General features: G+C 43.9%; 1 protein-coding gene across 2 annotated transcripts; it reads right to left on the bottom strand.

Annotated features, from left to right (window-relative positions):
- Positions 1 to 2,789: 2,789 nt before the first annotated feature.
- Positions 2,790 to 17,827, bottom strand: Mgst1 (microsomal glutathione S-transferase 1). 2 transcript variants are annotated; one of them, XM_021654103.2, is made up of 4 exons: positions 17,671 to 17,826; positions 10,328 to 10,484; positions 8,273 to 8,367; positions 2,790 to 3,420 (listed from the first exon to the last, which is right to left on the bottom strand). In XM_021654103.2, exons 2-4 carry the CDS (start codon positions 10,451 to 10,453, stop codon positions 3,174 to 3,176), a joined length of 468 nt encoding a protein of 155 aa, XP_021509778.1. In that variant the 5' UTR covers positions 10,454 to 10,484; positions 17,671 to 17,826; the 3' UTR covers positions 2,790 to 3,173. The 2 variants fall into 2 exon arrangements, with proteins under 2 accessions (XP_021509778.1, XP_060240313.1); XM_060384330.1 differs by lacking the exon at positions 2,790 to 3,420 and adding an exon at positions 6,094 to 6,142 and having other exon boundaries at positions 17,671 to 17,827.
- Positions 17,828 to 18,213: the final 386 nt, after the last annotated feature.

The raw sequence follows: 18,213 nt of genomic DNA, 5'->3' as shown, positions 1-18,213 counted from the left end.
GTAAGCTGTGTGGTCCCTCAGTTTCCCACCATGGGCTAAAGTCACCAATGACAGACTGTAGACAAACTGATGTCATTGTGCTAGATGGGAATTCCTTGACGCAGGAAAGGCAAGACTGGTAAATATCCCCCTCATTCTTCCTTCCTCCCCATAAAAGTGGTTTCGTTAATAGAGCTCTCAACACTTTAAGCTTCTCTTGTGAATGAAAATTCAGTTAAACCATTCTGAATTTAATTTAATTTTCCATTATCACTTAAATTTGAAACCTGAAATAGCTAATCTTGGGCACTTTATTTTTCTGCATTTATACATAGTTTTTAGACTTCAGAGAATATAAAACTTAATGTCTCTTTTCCCTAATAATTATCTGCAAATGGATATTAAATATTAAAGGCTAAATAGATGCATATTAGGATAACCATAATCCACTCTGCTATGAGCCTGAGACATGAAATTTAAAGAAACAGTGTAAGAAATGATAAAGTTTAAGTGTAACAACTGACCAAAGTGAGAGGAAGCTCGGCTACTGAGTCTAGTGACTAAAACGGATGACTCAGGGGGTTACCCAGAGGAATTCTTGTTTAGAACATACTTGTTCATATGCTTCACATACATAAAAACATTGACCTTCAAGACACACCATAAAAAATTTCCAAGACACTAACTCAGACATAGTAAGATGGTTGTTCAAATCTAGTGTATCAGTGTGTGTATGTGTATCTGTGTGTGCATTGGCGCATGTGCATGTGTGTGTGGGGGGGGGTGTATATATAAGGTGTGTATTTGTGACTGTGTGCATTGTCGCGTGTATGCATGTCTATATGCGTGTGTCTGTGTTTGTGTGTACATGTGTGTCTGTATGTCCTCCTCTGTGTCTGTGTATTCGTGTCTGTGTATTGTGTGTGACTACAAATGCAATCTTTGTGTTTCAGCTTTTCAGTTTGAGTCCCATGATATTTCCATTAATTGTACCACAAATACTTATGGAAATCATGTTCTATGTCCAAAGTCCCTTTCTGATGGGTTTGTTGCTGGACATTAGGCATACTCAGACTATCAAGACTAAAATGTCACAACGGCTTTCCTCTCGTGACATCAACAATTCCTCTTGTGACATGAACAATTCATAAGCGTCACTAAAAAGTGTTATTGAAGAAACATGTATTCAGTGGCTGGAGAGGTGGCGCAGCAGTAATGAACACTGGCTGCTCTTACTGCGAACCCGGGTTCAGTTCTGCCATCCATGCGGCAGCTCACACTGCCGTAACTCCAGTTCCAGGGTATCTGAAGCCCTCTTATGACCCCTGCGGGCATTGTGTGCGTGTGTGCACATACACGCAGGCAACCACTCAGACACAAGCCATAAACAAGTAAAGAAAAAAAGCAGAAGGTACACAATGAAAATGGAGACTCACTGAGTGATAGAAAGGAAAATGAATGTAAATGATGACACGTACAAGGAAAATGTTGAGACTTCAATGTTTCTCCCTTCATCATAAACCTTAAGCATTCCCAATTCCATTTAAGGCCAGTAATCTACATTGATGTGGGCTTACCTAGGCTTACAACTGTGCTTGTGTGCTTATCTTTTTACACAGAAACCAAACCAAGCATCACTGAGTGCTAAACCCATTGGGTGAAGTTTGTTAGGACCCATATATAATTACAAAGATTAAAAAGCACATCTTCACAAAGGACCATTCTAACTAAAGCTATTCCACTTGCCTGTGATTAAAATTCACAAGCAGAACAATGAGGCAAAATGGTGTCCAATACTTACTGATAAATTTTAGTGTGTGAGATGAATCACCAGACAGGTTTAATCTAGACCTAAGAATAAGAAGCTATAGATAAAACAAATCTAGACTAAGGCCATTCTGTTAAACAGCTAGCCAGTACCCTTCAAAAAAATTAATTTATAAAGATCACATGTTCTAGGTCACATGCAGACCTGTGTCCTAATTTTCATAAATGTGTTTAGAGGAGAGTGAGTGTGGGCAGAATTCAGGAAACTAGAAAGGGGCTTTGAGAAGATGGGCTAGAGGTGGGGGGACAGAACATGTGACCAGAAAGTAGAAAGGAGACTGCAGTGAGAGGGCCAGGAGCCAGGGAAGAAACCAACCAAAACAAAGCATGTCCAAAGCACCACAAGAGTCCTGTTAATTTGTTTTCTGATTATAAGTTATCTTCGAGGTATATTTTACAAAAGAAAACAACTCTTCCATATTTATGAAATTGCATGAAAATGTTCACAGAAGGCTGCGTGTGCTCCTCATTTGGTTCCCAGGTCAGACACTATCGCGGAGGTTATTGGTGGGAAACTGAAAGAAGGCCTGTGGACCATGTGTTACACAGTCATTCCTGTACTTCATGGGTGGGATGATGCTACTGTGGTCCTCTGCAGACTGTCCACTTCATGCAAGAAACATCAAGGTCTGGAAAAGTAGCCTGATGTCTGCAGCTTACACTCACATGATCAAAACAAAAGAGAAAAGAAATGGCCAGAGCAAGGGAGGCATGTTGAGGTTCATGTTCAGTTGTCCAAACTTTCCATAAATATTATTATTGTTGTTGTTGTCGTTGTTGTTGAAAAATGGGAAACATAAAAACCAAACATGGACTGGATGACTCAGCAGGTAAGAACACTTGCTGTTCCTCCGGAGGACTGGAGATCAGTGCCCAACCCCCTGTAACCCTGGGTCCAAGGGCTTCTGTGGGTACCTGCACGCACACATGCCATAAATACACAGCCACACATTCACACACATTAATAAAAAATGAAATAAACCTTTTGAAAAAGAGAAAAAGATCATCTTTAATGTTTTTAATTCATGTGCCCACCTCAACAATAATGAAACCCAGGTTTCCCATCCAAGTGATCACTCTTTTCAGATGCACAATATGAAATGCAGCATGACAAATTATATCACAATCAAGACTTACAGCAAAGGACTTTAGGAGTAGACAACATTGTTAATATTGACTACATTAAATGTCTGACCAAAATACAAAAGAAGAATATAAGCTCTCCATGCTAGTCTTTAATCTGAGTTTTCCCTGATTCCTACTTTCTCTGATTCTCTTCTACACAAAACTTTAGATATTGTTTGAATACTTTCTAAGTATACAATTCCTCTAAAGAATCAATGAGATTATGAGGATCGCAATTTCCTTTACAAGTATAGTCTACTTCTTAGCAGCCTGTAAGCCATTGACAAAGTAACTCCATAGCCAGCAAAAAACGCCAAAGCCCTGTTTGGCTGAGGAAGGGGAGTCAAGTAGGAAATGGTGTGGTACAACCGAGCACCAACAAAGATTCTGAAGTGCATGAGGGCTGTGGAGAGATCTGGACCACTCAGGGAATACAGAAGGCCAATGCCGAGAAAGGGGACGATGTTTTCAAGATCGTTCAGGTGGGCTCTGTGGGAGAAGATAACAACATGAGTTTCAAAATCAGTGGGAACGCACGCATCCTTATGAGTTTCAAAATCAGTGGGAACGCACGCATCCTTCCCTCTCTTCCAAAACAAAATAGAGCCTTAATGAATGTACATGTTGGATTGGGTTGGATTGGGTTGGGTTGGGTTGGATTCCTTTGGTTAGAGTCAAGGTTAGCTGAGGGTACCCTGAAACTTGCTATGTCTAGACTCTCCTCAAACTGACAGTCCTCCTACCTCCACCTACAAGTGCTGTGATCACAGGCAAGAGTCCACCACACACAGTGATGTCAGAGGATCTTTACATTATAAAGGAAGAATCTCGATCTTCTTCCCAGCTGCCTTTCTTCCTCACTAATGGGGTTTTTATGTAGAACATCTCACTTTTAAATTTTTCCGTTTTATCCTGAGATGGCAGTTTGTTGTTTCCAGAATATCACAACAGCCTGGAAAACACGTCATTTTTGCAAGTATGAAATATCATTTTTGTAGTTCAAGTTTCTTTTGATGAAAGTTTTTCTTCCCAAAGAAAGAATATTCTTTCTTTTATGATCTGTCTCAGAACTTGTCCTTCACTCCTTCACCTCAGAGTGGGTACATAGACATTTCTTTGTACAAACCACCATCAGGTCTCATGGTGATAAAACATTCAGATAAAACATAGACCCATCCTCCCTGGATGTGGGTGAGATTTCCGACATTCTATATTCAAACCACAAAAGGAAGTGGAGATCAATGGAGAGGAGGGAAGAAGGAAAGAAAAAGAATACGATTTCTGAAAATATATCTTTGTGCCACCATTAGAAGAAAACAAAAATGTGTTTCACTCAGGATTTTCCCTCTGACTTATGGCACCTTAGGCTTTTTCTGACATGAACTATGAAGAACAGCACATATATTGTTGACCTGAAAAGTTTTAAGTGTCTAATTAATAAATCCAGTGCCCTCTATTAAACACAGAATTAGTAACTGCTTTACAACTTAGACTAGAATTTGGTAGAGTCGTGTCGTGTTACTGCCTGCTATTTTGATATAAATTTATAGCGCCCTTTCCTTCTGTTTCTGCTTTCCCTAAGAGCTCAAGAGAAAAACCATGACAACATAAAGCTGTAAAGAACTAAACAGACCTGAAAAAAGACTAGACCTGTCCACCCCACTTCTCTCATGAAACAACTCAAGGGAACGGAGGTGAAGATGAGAAGGTACAGGAACACTGTATGCTAGAGAAGATCCTGCTACCTTACTCAGGGCTGATTGCTCTGGCCCTCTAAGGTAATATCTAATTATTAAAGCAGAGTCAAGCTCACTGAGGGGAAAGTGGAGATGGAGAGAAAGAGGCAGAGTGAAGAGCCTCTTTGACTGGGATTACTGGAACCTTACTCCCATCTGTCACCAATTTAATCCTCTTTCCCTTTCCTCTCCTGAAAGTCTTCTCAGATAACACCTGTTACTATCCCAGAATGCACAGGTTTTCACAGACCTCCAGGCTGCATGAGAAGCCCACTCAGGAACCGTGCACACAGCGGGCCTCGGTGCTATGCGGTAGGTGGTGACATCACCCTTCCCCCTGGGACTTTTGTTGGGACAGTCTTCCCAACCTGCCAGGCTCATTTTGTTAGCACCATTTAGGGGCAGCTCCTGGGTGTATCAGACACTTCCCCCCAGCAATGACCACTTCCTGCCTAGTCTGAGCCCCCGTAGCTCCCTGTGAGGGGGGCCCCATGCTACGACTGGCCTTCCCACAAAGGTTCACGAGGCTGCTCCCTCAGATCAGACTCTCATGGCTTTCAGCACCCACCAATCCTGGACTATGGTTGCTCTGAGTATTTTAAAGGACTTATCAAGGTGTGACCAACCAACCATGAAAAGGATGAGGGTTGTCCAACTATAATTTCCTGATGCCCTCCTCTCAGACAGGAATCTGATTCTAAGCATATAGTGCTTTGGATAAATTCTCACAGGGAGTTATCGCAAATTGACATTAATTTATCATCACTTACTCCTTCAAGAAATATTTCTAAACACCACAGGAAACTGCTTCTTGTATCCCAACACCCCATCACAGGCACAGACCAACCTCCATGTCATTGTCTTATTACTACATGTATGTTGATCTCATATCTTCTTTGAAGGTCTTCGATAGCAACCCAAGGAAGGTAGGGCCAAGATACACAAAGAAGAACCTTCCAGTAGCTTCTTTGTTCGTGAATCGGGGCCACAAAGGATCCCATCTAGTTCGGCCTCTAACACAGAGCTCTGCCTCTTAACGGTATGCCCACTCAGTCTCCACAGAACACTCTGGTGTAAAGGGGTATCCTCCTCCTCTGAAGATGGTGTGTTGTAGATTCCTTGCATTTCCCAAACTCACGTTCTTTAGAATAACTCCTTGTATTTTCTAGCCTTCTTGATTACCTTTCAAGTTTCATTTACCTTGTGGTACTGAGTGTGTGTGTGGTCTTGAATTTCTCTCCTAATGAGGTGACAGAAGATTGGGTAGATAAGCCAACATGTAAAGTCCTTTCTAATCATCAGTGGGCTGTGTGTGGAACTCAAATAATTGGCACTAAGTTACATTTCTTGACATGTCAGCACATACTACTTCAAGCTGTATGCACATGTCCTATATGTACATGTATTAACTTTCTGAATACCTGCAAAGATAGCTTCCATTCCATTTGTAGCCCCACTAAGGTCCTGCCATTTGACTACGGAAAGAGCAAAAGGTTTAAAATTACATGTTGAAATAATGAGGAGGAAAGTCTACTTTAAAAATAGAAATGGGAGGTTTGGGAAACTTCTTTCAGAAATTATTTCACATGTGTACTGTTACTATTTGATGAGACTAAACAAGTCTCAGGTATCTGTGGCTGAAAATGGGATCCTTGCCCCTTCTGTAGAAGGTTGCAACACTGGAAGTTCAGATTCTGATCACTAGGGGGCACTGCACATGCTGGCATTATACCTCCTCTAGGCACCCAGAAGTAAGGTGAATAGCATTAAACGTCAGTAACAATTACACGTAATCTGAAAAGAAGAACATCAAACTAGATTATAGATTTCTCCTCTAGAAGTACCCACAGGAGGGTAAGGATGGCAGATGGAATAAGAAGTAAAGAGAATCCGCTCTCTCAAAATAAGATTTTTTTTTAAGCTTCCCCATAGAAGGCTTAAATGTTCCTCTCCATCTTGCTAAAGAGGCCACTGTGGTGCTCTTAGCGTTTTTCTAGTCCTGGTCAACTGTATGAGTAGAAAGCTAAGATTGGCACCAACCATGCAACTGCCTTTGTCAAAGAGAAACTGAGAAAGAACAGACGGAGGCTTTAAATGGTTTAATGCCTCTGAAGCATCGATGGCCCTCTGTAATCCTGATTCTCTCCCATCATAACACTCGACACAGTTTGAGCTTTTCACATTGATTCTTATGTCCTGGGACTATTTCTGGTGCGTATTCTTGGCACAGCCTATTTTCAAGACTGACTTATTTAAGAGAACTGAGGACCCAGCACAAAACCTGCAGAAGTGGAAGTGAGTGTTTTAAGTATCTAGAACTCACTTCCTCTTCAGAGGAAAACATTCCTGCTTGATGCATGTCTGTAGTGCACAGGGAAAAGTCCTACGTGCTTCGATTTACTCAAGTCCATTTCTGTTCACAGTGTTTCAGTGGATGTGTGGAGGGAATTGAGCGAGGAGCCAACTTTACACCCAGCGTAACAAGATACAAAATCTGGAAGAATGCATGAGTGTGTGAACCCAGGCCAGGGTTCATCTCCATCCCTGAGCCCATATGCCTATGGCCTGACAGCCTCTTTAGCTACCTCAAGAAGCTTTCAGTCGTTCACAGAGAAGCAAGCAAGGATGATAAAAACATGATCTAGAGAGTCCATCTGACATCCCATTTGCAGAAAGGAAAAATTCTTTGCTCCAGATTTCTGTTTCATTGTCATTCACAGCAACCTGAGGAAGTCTATTCAAGTACCCATTACATTTACTGCCTTCATTCTCCATCACAGGACTGCTTACCACCTATAAAACTCCCCTGTTGCTTTAGCGCTCTGTAACTTCACAGGCTAAAATACGACTGGAACTGTTCCACTGCTCAGATGAGCATTATCAAATAGCAACTGGCAAGACAACATGTAGCTCTGACATCCCACATATTAGAGAAAGGAGGCAACTATTGAATATCTGTATAAAAACTTAGCACACATGACTCTATGACAAAGATTAAAAAAATATTTTCAGATCTACAGTCTGAGGTGCTTTAGAAATAAGTATATTAACAGTCTTGCCAAGCTATGAGGATGGAACCGGGCTTATCCCTATTTAGTGTCCTTTGGGTTTGCAACATATTCAATTCAATAGCTACAAATGAGATGTAGAGATGAAGGAATAGAGAGAGAGAAATGGATTAAAAAATCACAAGGGAGAGATCTTCCTATGTCTCTGAAAAGTTTCAACTTTCATATTTTAGTTCTTCTACAGAAGCACCTAGTTCTTTGAACTTTTGTGTGAATTGACAGTCTCAGTTTACACGAAAAGCGGCTGCAAGAACCCACCACCTGTGGTTTACCTCCCAAATACCGTGATTTGTCTGTACCCCTAAACAGAACACAGACACCAACCCCAACATAGTCCATAAAGAATTATCACAAAATCGGTGAGCCACTGTAAGTGTCACACCACGTGGAGAGGTCTGGGTGGCCAACTTGCAGTAGTTCATTACACGTCCTACAAGAAGTGACCAGCTTCTCCCTTTCTTCCCTGAGATCCTGCTCTCTTGGCTGGACCCCAGCCCACAACTCTTGAGAGAGACCTTTGCAGAGACGCTGCTTTACCTTCGCACACGCTCCACCTTCTCGTCACTGCGCACTAACTTCTTGGCATTCTCTCCCTTGGCAAAGCTAGCATAGTCTTCTGGGTTGGCAAAAACCTATTCCAGATACCAATGGAAACAGAAAAGAAAAGAAGAAATAAATAACATTTATGCTGGAGGGGGTGGGTAGCTGGATGGTCTTACGTTCAACCAAGTATCAACATAACAACATAACCAAACCAAAAGGGAGCACCCTAATTCCAGAGACTATGAAATGTGATGGAGCAGGAGGGTGTTCGCCCGTTTGCTCATTAGCATTTGGGTGTGTGTACATGTGTACATGTGTATGCATGTTTGTGTGAGTGCACATGTGAGTGCAGGTGCGAACACATACACATGGGCGAGTGTACAAGTGGAGGCCTTACACAGTCACGTTTCGTTTCATTTGGGAAATGCTGTTAACCTTGTTTTTGAGACAGCTCCTCTTAGTAGCCTGGAGCTTCCCGGAGTAGGCTAGGCTGGCTGCCAGCGAGCCTCAGGGATCCTCCAGTCCCCCTCTCCTCATTGGTGAGATTATAATTGCATGCCGCCATAACTGGCGTTTCTAATATGGAAACTGAAGATCGCGTATATCAACATTGCAAGCGATCAGTTCTCAGCAAGTAGTGCCTTTGCTTCCCGAGGCTGCAGGAAGAGGCAAGCAGCAGAAGTGGTGAGGGCTACACACAGCATTCTGACTTCATGGGCATGTGCAAACACCCTCTGTTTCTCTTAAGTGTGTAAATCCTCATGTTGATTAACACAGTAAAGGGTAAGCAGATGAAATGTGTTCTAGTGAGCCACAAGGTCGCATTTGGGGGCATCTGTTCATGGATTCCTTCCTGTAATTACTATGCTGTTTGAAATTATTTTCCCCATCCCTTGGAACTTGAAATATGCATTTAAGATACACTTAAGTAGGCTTCACTGTTTAATAATTTATAATGAAGAAAAACACAAACTATAAAAATAGTTTTAATTTTAGCTTGAAAAAACCTCATAAATATTATAATATTTTCTTAATGTGTGAGTATTTATTACAAGTAGAGATGTTAAGGAGAAGCACTGAGCAGAGACACGAACCAGAGTTGTCTCCTGAGGTGAGGTCTGTCAGCCTTGTTCCTCATGGCGCCCTCTAAGTGAGTGCCTGAGCCATACTGATGTCCAAACACATGAATTGTGAATAAAGAAATAAAGCAATCCCAATGAAAAATATCCAGAATTGAGGGTGGGGGGATAAACCAGGCTGAATTGAGTCAGGAGGCAGGGGATGCTGGAAACAGATGTCAGGGCCTTGTGACTCCAAGAAAGCACCCTATCGCTGAGCTACATCCCTTTTCCTAAGGTGAGTTTTCATGTCAACCCCATCCTTCATTGGTATGAAATGCTGAGTGAGTTACTGCTACTGACCGATACTTCTGTTATCACAAAATGCATACACTGACTGCTAATTCCCAGTGTGATGATGTCAGAAGATGGGGCCTACTTGTGACATCATCAGGTTATGTGGACAGGACCCTCATGAATGGAATCAGTGCCTTTATAGAAAGAAACGAGGCCAATCCTAAACTCCCCTCTTGTCCTTCCAACTAGTATGTACACAAGGGGAAGATGGCCCGTGCAGATCTGGAATCTGTCCCTCACTAGACTTCAGATCTGGCACCTTGATCTCAGCCTTGCTACACTGCAGGGTTGAGGAATACAGGTCTGTTCTCTAAGCCTCTCATCCTGCTGACGCTCTGTAGCAGAGGACGTATGTGACCCCTCTATTAAGTTCCTCTTAAGAGCAGGCTTCATTTTTCTCTGAGACTGCTAACAACACCACTGTCCATGGGTTCATCATGAAAGAAAAACAGGCTCATGTCATGAGAACCTGGGCCAGACCATTGCAGACTCTCTTTGCAACATAACACAGCACACCAGCTATTGAATGAGCTTTATTTAATAATAAACATGTAATAAAATGGAAAAAACAACAAGGCTGTTTTCCAGAATTCTAACCCCTACAAGTGAGAGGATGCTGCCTCTGGATTCTTACCTTGTTGGTGAGCCTCTGGAATGCAGTCGCAGAGCTCATGAACATCATCTTGGTGAGGATGATGGTTGCGTAGGAGGCAAAGGCCATCAACACCTCATTGTCCATGAGCTGCTTGAGGTTGGCCATGCTTTCAATCTTGGTCTCGATCTTTAAATGGCTGTTGAAAAGGAGGGGGGAACACCACAGGTAACTTGGGAATCACTAAATGTGCTGATGTCACAGAGCTAAACACATTGTTCTTAGGGGGGAAAAACATAGCATGGGCTGTTTACGAGGGAAAGGATTACATCCTCATGAGTTTTCAAAATAAAAGCAAGACACGGTGATTCACTCCTGCAGTCACAACTCTTGGGAGACTAAGCAGAAGGCTTGCTCTGAGTTGAAGGCCACCCTAGGCTACACAGTAAGTTTCAGGTCAGCCTGGGTTACAGGGTGAAGTCTTGTTTCAAATAATTTATTAATTCATTAATCAGAAGCAAAGATAGTTCCAGAATAAACAGTATGATAATTTCCTTAGTTCTATATCATTAAAGAGGAAGATACCCAATAAGTGTAAAAAATAAAAAAAAGTATAAAGATTATTGCAGCATAAAAGCAGCCAAAATGCCCCAAAGATGGAATGAAACGCAGCGTAGAAGGAAGAACAAAGGGTCCAATGAATAGTGCAGTGGTCATCCAAGGCTCCGCAGCGGCCACTCTCTGCCACAGCAGGAATGCCATGTTACCAGGAACGCTCAAAATCTGGTACATGCCCTGGATTAGAAACCTAGCCAGGTGTCCAGCTAGAAACCTAGGGATGCTAATAGCATCTAACAGTAACTTACTATCAGATTTAAATGCAAAACAAAAAAGGAAATGAATACGATAGTAACTAGCTAAGGCAGGGGACCATCCACACTTTACTCTTTTACTCTTCATTTATCTGCTCACTGGGGAGGGTCTGGTTCTCAGGTCTCTTAGGCTGGCCTCTGACTTGCTATATACAGGGAATAGCTTTGAACTCTTGGTCCTCTACTCTCTGTCTCCCAAGTACTGAAGCTACAGGATTGTACCACAAAACCCAGCTCAATAATCCTCATGATATGAGCAGCCCAACTGGGGGAAGAGAAGACAGTAAACATTCCAGTACCAGACCCATAAGCCCACAGTGAGGAAACCGAGCATGTAGAAAGAGGAGCCAGGGAAAGGGGACCCGCTCTGCAGGGCAATTAGGGTCATTTCACATTCTGCATTCACATCCATCTAAAAAGCTGTCAAGAGGAGACCGAGGGCCTGGCGAGATGCCTCAGTGTGTAAGGGTGCCTGCTGCTGAGCCTGACAACCCAAGGTCGGTCCCCAGAACCAATATCATCAAAGGAGAGAATCAACTCCTGAAAGTTGTCCAACATATGCAGACACACCGAGATGTGGGTGCAAACACAGGCAGCAGGCACACACTCAACAAACAGGCAACTAATAAAGGAACAAGTAGAGGAAATGGTAAACTGAAGGAGCCCAGAGGTAGGAGAAAGGACACAGTCAAGTCAAAATTGGTAGGAATTTAGGGTAAGGCTTAACATCTGAGCCCCCGGTCCTATCTGGTGCCCTCTGACCTCTGACCTCTGACCCCCACCTTTATCGATTCCTTATAGCATGTGTCTTCTTTCACACTCACCTTAGGCAGCATTTAATCTTCTTGGCTTCTTCGTAATGTCTATTTCTACCCTTAAATTCCTTCCTGTATCCATGTAGCTTAGCCTCCAGATTTTTTTGTGCTTTTACCCATAGTCCATAAGGTACATCTATCTTTCTATTTGTTGCTGGTCAGACAATTAGTTGTCTGTGCGCTGATGGGGAATGTTACTAAAGAAAAAAGAAACATTCCCACAAGCATTTAATTTTGTAAGAGTTTGTTGTGTCCAGCATTACCTTGGACTTTACTGCAAAACTCTAGATAAAGTTTGTGAGTTTGACGCTGTAATCTACTTCATAGAAACAGAATGTGGGGGCTCAGACACAAGCCTAGGTCTCTGATGTCTCACTACACATGCTAACACGCTGTGCTAATAATTCCTTGACTTGCCTTTCAACACCTTGACTCTGTTTAAACCTGATTCGGTAAAAACTGATGTCTACTTATGGCTGACCCAAGCAGAGACACCTCTCACCCCTTACATTCTTTCTTCTTGCTAGTTACACGGTGTGTTGGATGCTTTGCTATTTTACTGATAATGAAACTGAAGCTTCCTAAGAAAACTCTGAATGTTGTCTCCCTAAGATAAAAGATGTGCCCCCTGCAGGTAGTTGAGCAGAAACGCCACAGTCCTCCCCGGGGTTCTGTGATCTCGGAATCTTCCTGAGGGTACCACATCCCTTGGTTGCTCTAGTCTCCTCTGTGGCGTTGCCTATGCAATGCCTCCCACGCAGCCTCCCATACTTTAAATCATCTTTGCGAGGCAGTTTTTACCGTGGACTTGACGAAACCTAAAAATTCACTGGGAAGAGGGTGTCTCAAATAAAAGATTGCCACAACCAGACTGGCCTGTTGCCATGCCTGTAAGGAACTGTGGATTGATGTGGGAGGGGCCAGCCCACTCTAAGCAGGAAGGCCTGGGCTGAATAAGAAAGCTGAGGTGTATGTGGAGGGACTGGGCTAGGGTACATCTCATCACCATTTGTAACAACCGATCCTGTTTACCCACCATGCAAATAGTTTCTACACAGAACTGTGTAGAAGTCAGTGAGAAGGAACACTTCTATTTGTGTTAAACACACGTGCAGTTTCTTTTTCTGATAATTTTTATGTACAATTGAATGAAATTCGTGAAATAAAGGGTTCACTGAGCTGTAGGTTGTTTATAAATTCCATGAGTGACAGTACATTGATCCACTTCTATGAGTTCACAGTCTTGAAAGCATAGCGTGTTATCTCGGTGCAAGATAATACTTTCAGTAGTTTTAAATATATCTGCTATTGCTCTGATATTGGGGGAATAAAAGTCATGGTGAAATGCCCTATCCTTCAGAGCTCCTGTAAAGTTAATTAGCTTAATAAAGAATCCCTATGGTCCTTGTCTCTGAACAGAGATCTGAAGAAATACAACAAGGATTTTAATTCTTTAAAAAAAAAAAAAAAAACTCAGGAAGTTTATCAAGTAGAAAATTCTGCTATTTAATTACCTTCAAAATAAAAGTCCCCATGATTGTTCCTAGAACAAAAATTTATTTAGTGCTGGAACAAAAGATCAGAAAGGCTTTGGTGGTGGTGGTTGTTTTTCGTTTAGGATGACGGAAATCAGTGGTGAAGAAGAGAAAAATCAGGAACCTTCCAGAACAGTTAGTGGGGAAATACAGAGGTGTTAGAAGTTGGAGAGAAAGGACAATGGTGAGTTTTCTCCATCTGTAAACAAGTGGAACAAGTGGAATTGCCAGGCTGCTAGGAATGTGGGCGAACTCCTCAGGTCTGTGATTCTGGGCGACTGGCCAGCACCAAGTCCCTGCTACTCTACACCATGGGACCAGGAACCTCCTCTCTCAGACATCTTCCACTTTCCCACATAGGGGAACCGAGTGATGAGGAGTAACGCTAAGAACATTTCAGAACTAGGAAACCCTGACAACATGAAGGAAGGCAATATAACTCTGGGTCTTTTTTCTTTGGTCTTTTTTCTTTGGTCTGGGTCTTTTTTCTTTTTTCTTTGAGACTGCTATCCCTAATTGAAACCAGAATCATGGCAAGGCTCTGGAATGATGAAAACAAACACCCTGAAAGCTTGCTGTTGAGGAAGGCGTCAAGGAGGACCATTGTCGATAGACAATCAAACAAACAAATAAACAAATTGATAAAGTATTAGATCATTTGAGTCATCCCAAAATGAGGTAGAAACAATGGAAAAAAAGTGGAGATGAAAATCTGGATAGCTGATCAGAAATTACACTAGATACATAATTACAAGGATGGATTTTACTGTAGTCATCTATCGGTTTCACTGTCCTTATCTTGTCTGGCTTCATGCCCAGTCCTGTGGTGTGGAGACAGCTATGCCCTGAGAGAACAGGGAGGCTGAGTTCACACACTCTGCAAGTAGAACTGGAGTCCAGGCAGATTTCAACAGAACACTTACTAGCTACAAATTAACTGGTTTACCATACCTGTAAAACAAGATTTCCTACATAGCCCTTACTGGCCCTGACTTCTGATCCTCCTGCCTTCACCTCTGAAGTGTGGGGATTATACTGTGCACCACCACACCCTAAAAATGCTCCTGGTAGACGCTACTCCAGAGGATTCTTCTATGCGTGACTGACTTCAAAATGCTTTAATGATCACCAGCATCTTACCAGAGCCATGTTAGTGCTTGGTAGAGAGGCTCCTGCTGTAACACTGCTCTAATCACTAAGGAGGTAATTTAAGGGTTTTAAAAAGGTTTCAGATACCAGACCTCCCTTTAAGACAGGTGAGGGAACCAGCTCTCCATCCCGGGCTGTTAAGGCGTTAAGCATACTGAAACGCTGCTGAACACTATTAACATCACTATTAATCTTACTAAGTGCCTACTGTAAGCACTCCTTATATTTATTTTCTTGTATGTTAGCAGACATGTTGGTGCGTGGAGTAATTAGACTCCCTAATGGCAGCTGCTGGACGCTTCCCTGACTTCGTGCAGCACAGGACATTCAGTGAACCACGAAGATGGAGTACTGACATGCCAGTTCCTGCATCTGCACACCTCAAGTTAGCGCCTCAGCACCACAGCTGCTTGCTACCGGTGTACGTCTCTGGCTCCTGAAGGCCTTGCCCCGCCATGACTGAACCGGATGTTTGGTCATCACAAGCCTGGGAGGGTGAATTCTGGAAACTTCAAAACCCTTTCCACTGATGAGAGGAGAGTAGTTTCTTGGGGGCGGGGGGGGGGGGTGGCGGGGAAGAATAGGAGCTTTGCTGGTGAGCACAGCCCTACATTTGCATATGGACTACAAAGCAGCTTCCTCATTTGCATGAGGGACTATGCTACAATGGGTGCAAACACAGGCCTTCATTTGCTTGATGTCTGCCATGATCCCTGCCAGCGTTGCCTTTCTAGATTACTTTGTAAGCCAACATAGAGGCACCTTCCTATGCAGCTTCCTGGTTTGACGGCCTCAAAAGCCCTCTCTTGAGTAGCCTTTTACTGTCTACTTTGTGTGTGTGTGTGGTCTCTTGAGTCTCACAATGTAGCCCAGATTAGCCTCAAACTCACCACACACCTACCTCAGCCACCCAAGTTCTGGGATTACAAGCCTGCATCAAAACAGCCATCTTCTTGACTACTTGTGCTGTTTATCATTAGCACAGCAGGCCTGAATGATGAGCCCATGGAGGCCACAGAGTGCCAAGGCAGTGGAGCAACAGTCATGAGCGAGCAGCGGAAGATTCTAGAGGCAGCACAAAGGTTTGGGGCACAAAGGTTGTAGAGCAGAGGTGACAACAAGGGCCGAAGGCAGAAACGCTGAACCCCGATCCCAGAAAGGCTTGTCAGGAGTTGCTGAGTATGTAGTGCCCCAACCCCAAGAGCTAGAACACCAGCCCAGGGCCAAGGTTGAGGATTCTATTACCCTAGACCAGGGATTTCTGTAGCTGTCACTCAGGACCAGAGCCTGAGGCCTGTAGGAGATGCAACCCTACAGACTGCTGCCTGCTCAGTTTACTGCCTCACCACTGCCAGCAGCTGAAGATGACAAAAGCTGCTAGTTGTCATGCCTCGGGATACTGATGGCTGAACCTTTAAAAGCAGAGCCTAAGACTGTGGAATTCTGCTTTCCAGAGCTGCACACCTCTAAGCCCCAGGTCCTCTCCAGGGACTGCTACCACTACACAAGGTTCTCTTCACCAGGGTTCCTATCAGGAGAGAGCAAAGGGATGCCAGCCAGTTGACTAGACACAGCTTGGGATGAAAGACTGACGCAGCAAAGATTTTTCTCTGTTTTTAAGAAAGGGAGCTCTGGTAGGGTAGACATGAGGCCAGAAGTGGTAGGGTGGAGACCGGAGAATCCACCAGACAGTGCTTTCCTCAACTCTCCCGGACTCTCCACTACCAAGTCTAGGAAGTACACAGCACTGTGGTCTCCTGGGAGCTTTTCCTGGAACTCCCGCTGCCATTATTTCATCCTGAACCAGTCTCACAGTCAAGATGCCCTGCCCAGTTTGAGAAAGCGTTGCCCTTTCCCTTCGTGGGCACTTGATCAAGAAGAGCAAAGTTCCTTTCTTTTCAAAACTGTTTAGCCTCTCTGTATCAGGATTTCGAAACACGGAAAGATCTGGGCACACCGCCACAAGGCCATGACTCTTCATTTTTGAACCTACTGAAAGCAGCAAACACGTGTAGGGAGATAAGAGAAAAGAGGACTGAGCCCGTCATGCCGCTGCCTGTCAGCTCTAGAGTTCCTTGAAGGGACTGAGGCGGGGATGCCCCAGTTTTCCGAGAGGCCTCATTGAAGGAAAATTTAGAAGCCCAAATAATGGTGACTGATAGGGGAGGGTCATTTGGAGGGGATTACTGTGGGACAGGGTGGTTATGGGATTAGGTTTCGGAGCAGACAAGACGGAGGGTAGATCCGGGAAAGAGGTAGGTTTGGGGAATAAGTAATGAAGTAGATATGCAGAGGGATATGGGGGCGGATGTCTGTGGGCAACCAGAAGTTCTTTGGAGTCCCTGGGGAGCGGGATGTTCGTTGGAGAGCATGCTGACTTTCCTTCAAGCTTCCGGGATTAACAAAGCCCCGCCCCCCCATGACTTCCTAAAAAATACTTGCTTGTCATAGGGTAATACTCAATTTGGGACCAAACAAGTCCTCTTGCTCGGTAATTTCCAAGGACAACACAAGCAATGCTGCCCAAACTCCCTGAGGAAGTGCTTCCTGGAAAGCCAATGGCTCCAGCCTGGGTCCTGAGCACTCCAGGCCTCATGACTCTTAGCTGGGATCCTTTCTTACAAAACTTAGTTCACATCTGCCTGGCATGCACGCGGAGAAAAAGCAGGAAGAAAAGAAAAATACACGTGAGCAGTGTCCCAGGAGCACCAAGGGACCCTTTCAGAGGCAACGCTACAAGCTTGAAAATAAGAAGAAAGCTGTCTCTTGAACATGAAAAGACACACGCTCCCAAGTTTCTTCTTGAAGTTTAAGAAACAAAAAAAAACACGTAATGCGCTAACAAACAGTCACAATTGCCCTTTGGAGCGGGCGACAAAAAGCGACACTTAAGCAGCTAAAGGGAACAAAGGCTTTTCAGACAGGCACAGCAACTTCTCCACCCTCCGACCCCTGGCACCTCCCCGCCTCCCGGCAGCACGGGAGGCTGCGCAGCACCCCTGCTGTGCACCCACCTGAGTCCCGGGAGAAGAGCCACGAGCTGTCCTGCCGAGCCTGAACACCTCGGGGACTTTTCACCCAGAGGACACCGGCCGGCACCGCCCTCTTTCTGGCTGATTTTCTAATTATCCGGCCTCCTGCCCCGGCCGAGCCCCGCCCCCTGAGCTCGCTGCAGCCCCCGCCCACCCGGTAGAAGCGCGGATTCGGTTCTGGTTGAGGGTGGGTAATCTTTCTCTGCCAAGGACCTCTGCAGCTCTTTTCAGACTTGGGAGCAGGAGAGCAAGAAAAGCTGTTTACTTTTACGTCCCTGGAAACACAAGACCTTAGTGTTGAATTTAGATAATTCAAAAAAGCAAACAAATAAACACACATGCACATGCACACACGCAAACTTTTAGAAAATTTAAGGCTCAGGAGAAGGGCTCCATTGCTATGACAGCCTTGTCCCTTCTTCAGGGTGAAAGTGGAACCAGAGAAATTCTGAGAATGTTAGGCAATTAATGTCTGTTTTGCACAGAGACTTTTAGAAAAGTGTCGCAAGAAGGCAGGGTCCTCAG

Source organism: Meriones unguiculatus, chromosome 5 (assembly GCF_030254825.1).
Source record: "Meriones unguiculatus strain TT.TT164.6M chromosome 5, Bangor_MerUng_6.1, whole genome shotgun sequence".
In the NCBI taxonomy this organism is placed as follows: domain Eukaryota; kingdom Metazoa; phylum Chordata; class Mammalia; order Rodentia; family Muridae; genus Meriones; species Meriones unguiculatus.
This window is presented reverse-complemented; position numbering and strand designations above follow the sequence as displayed.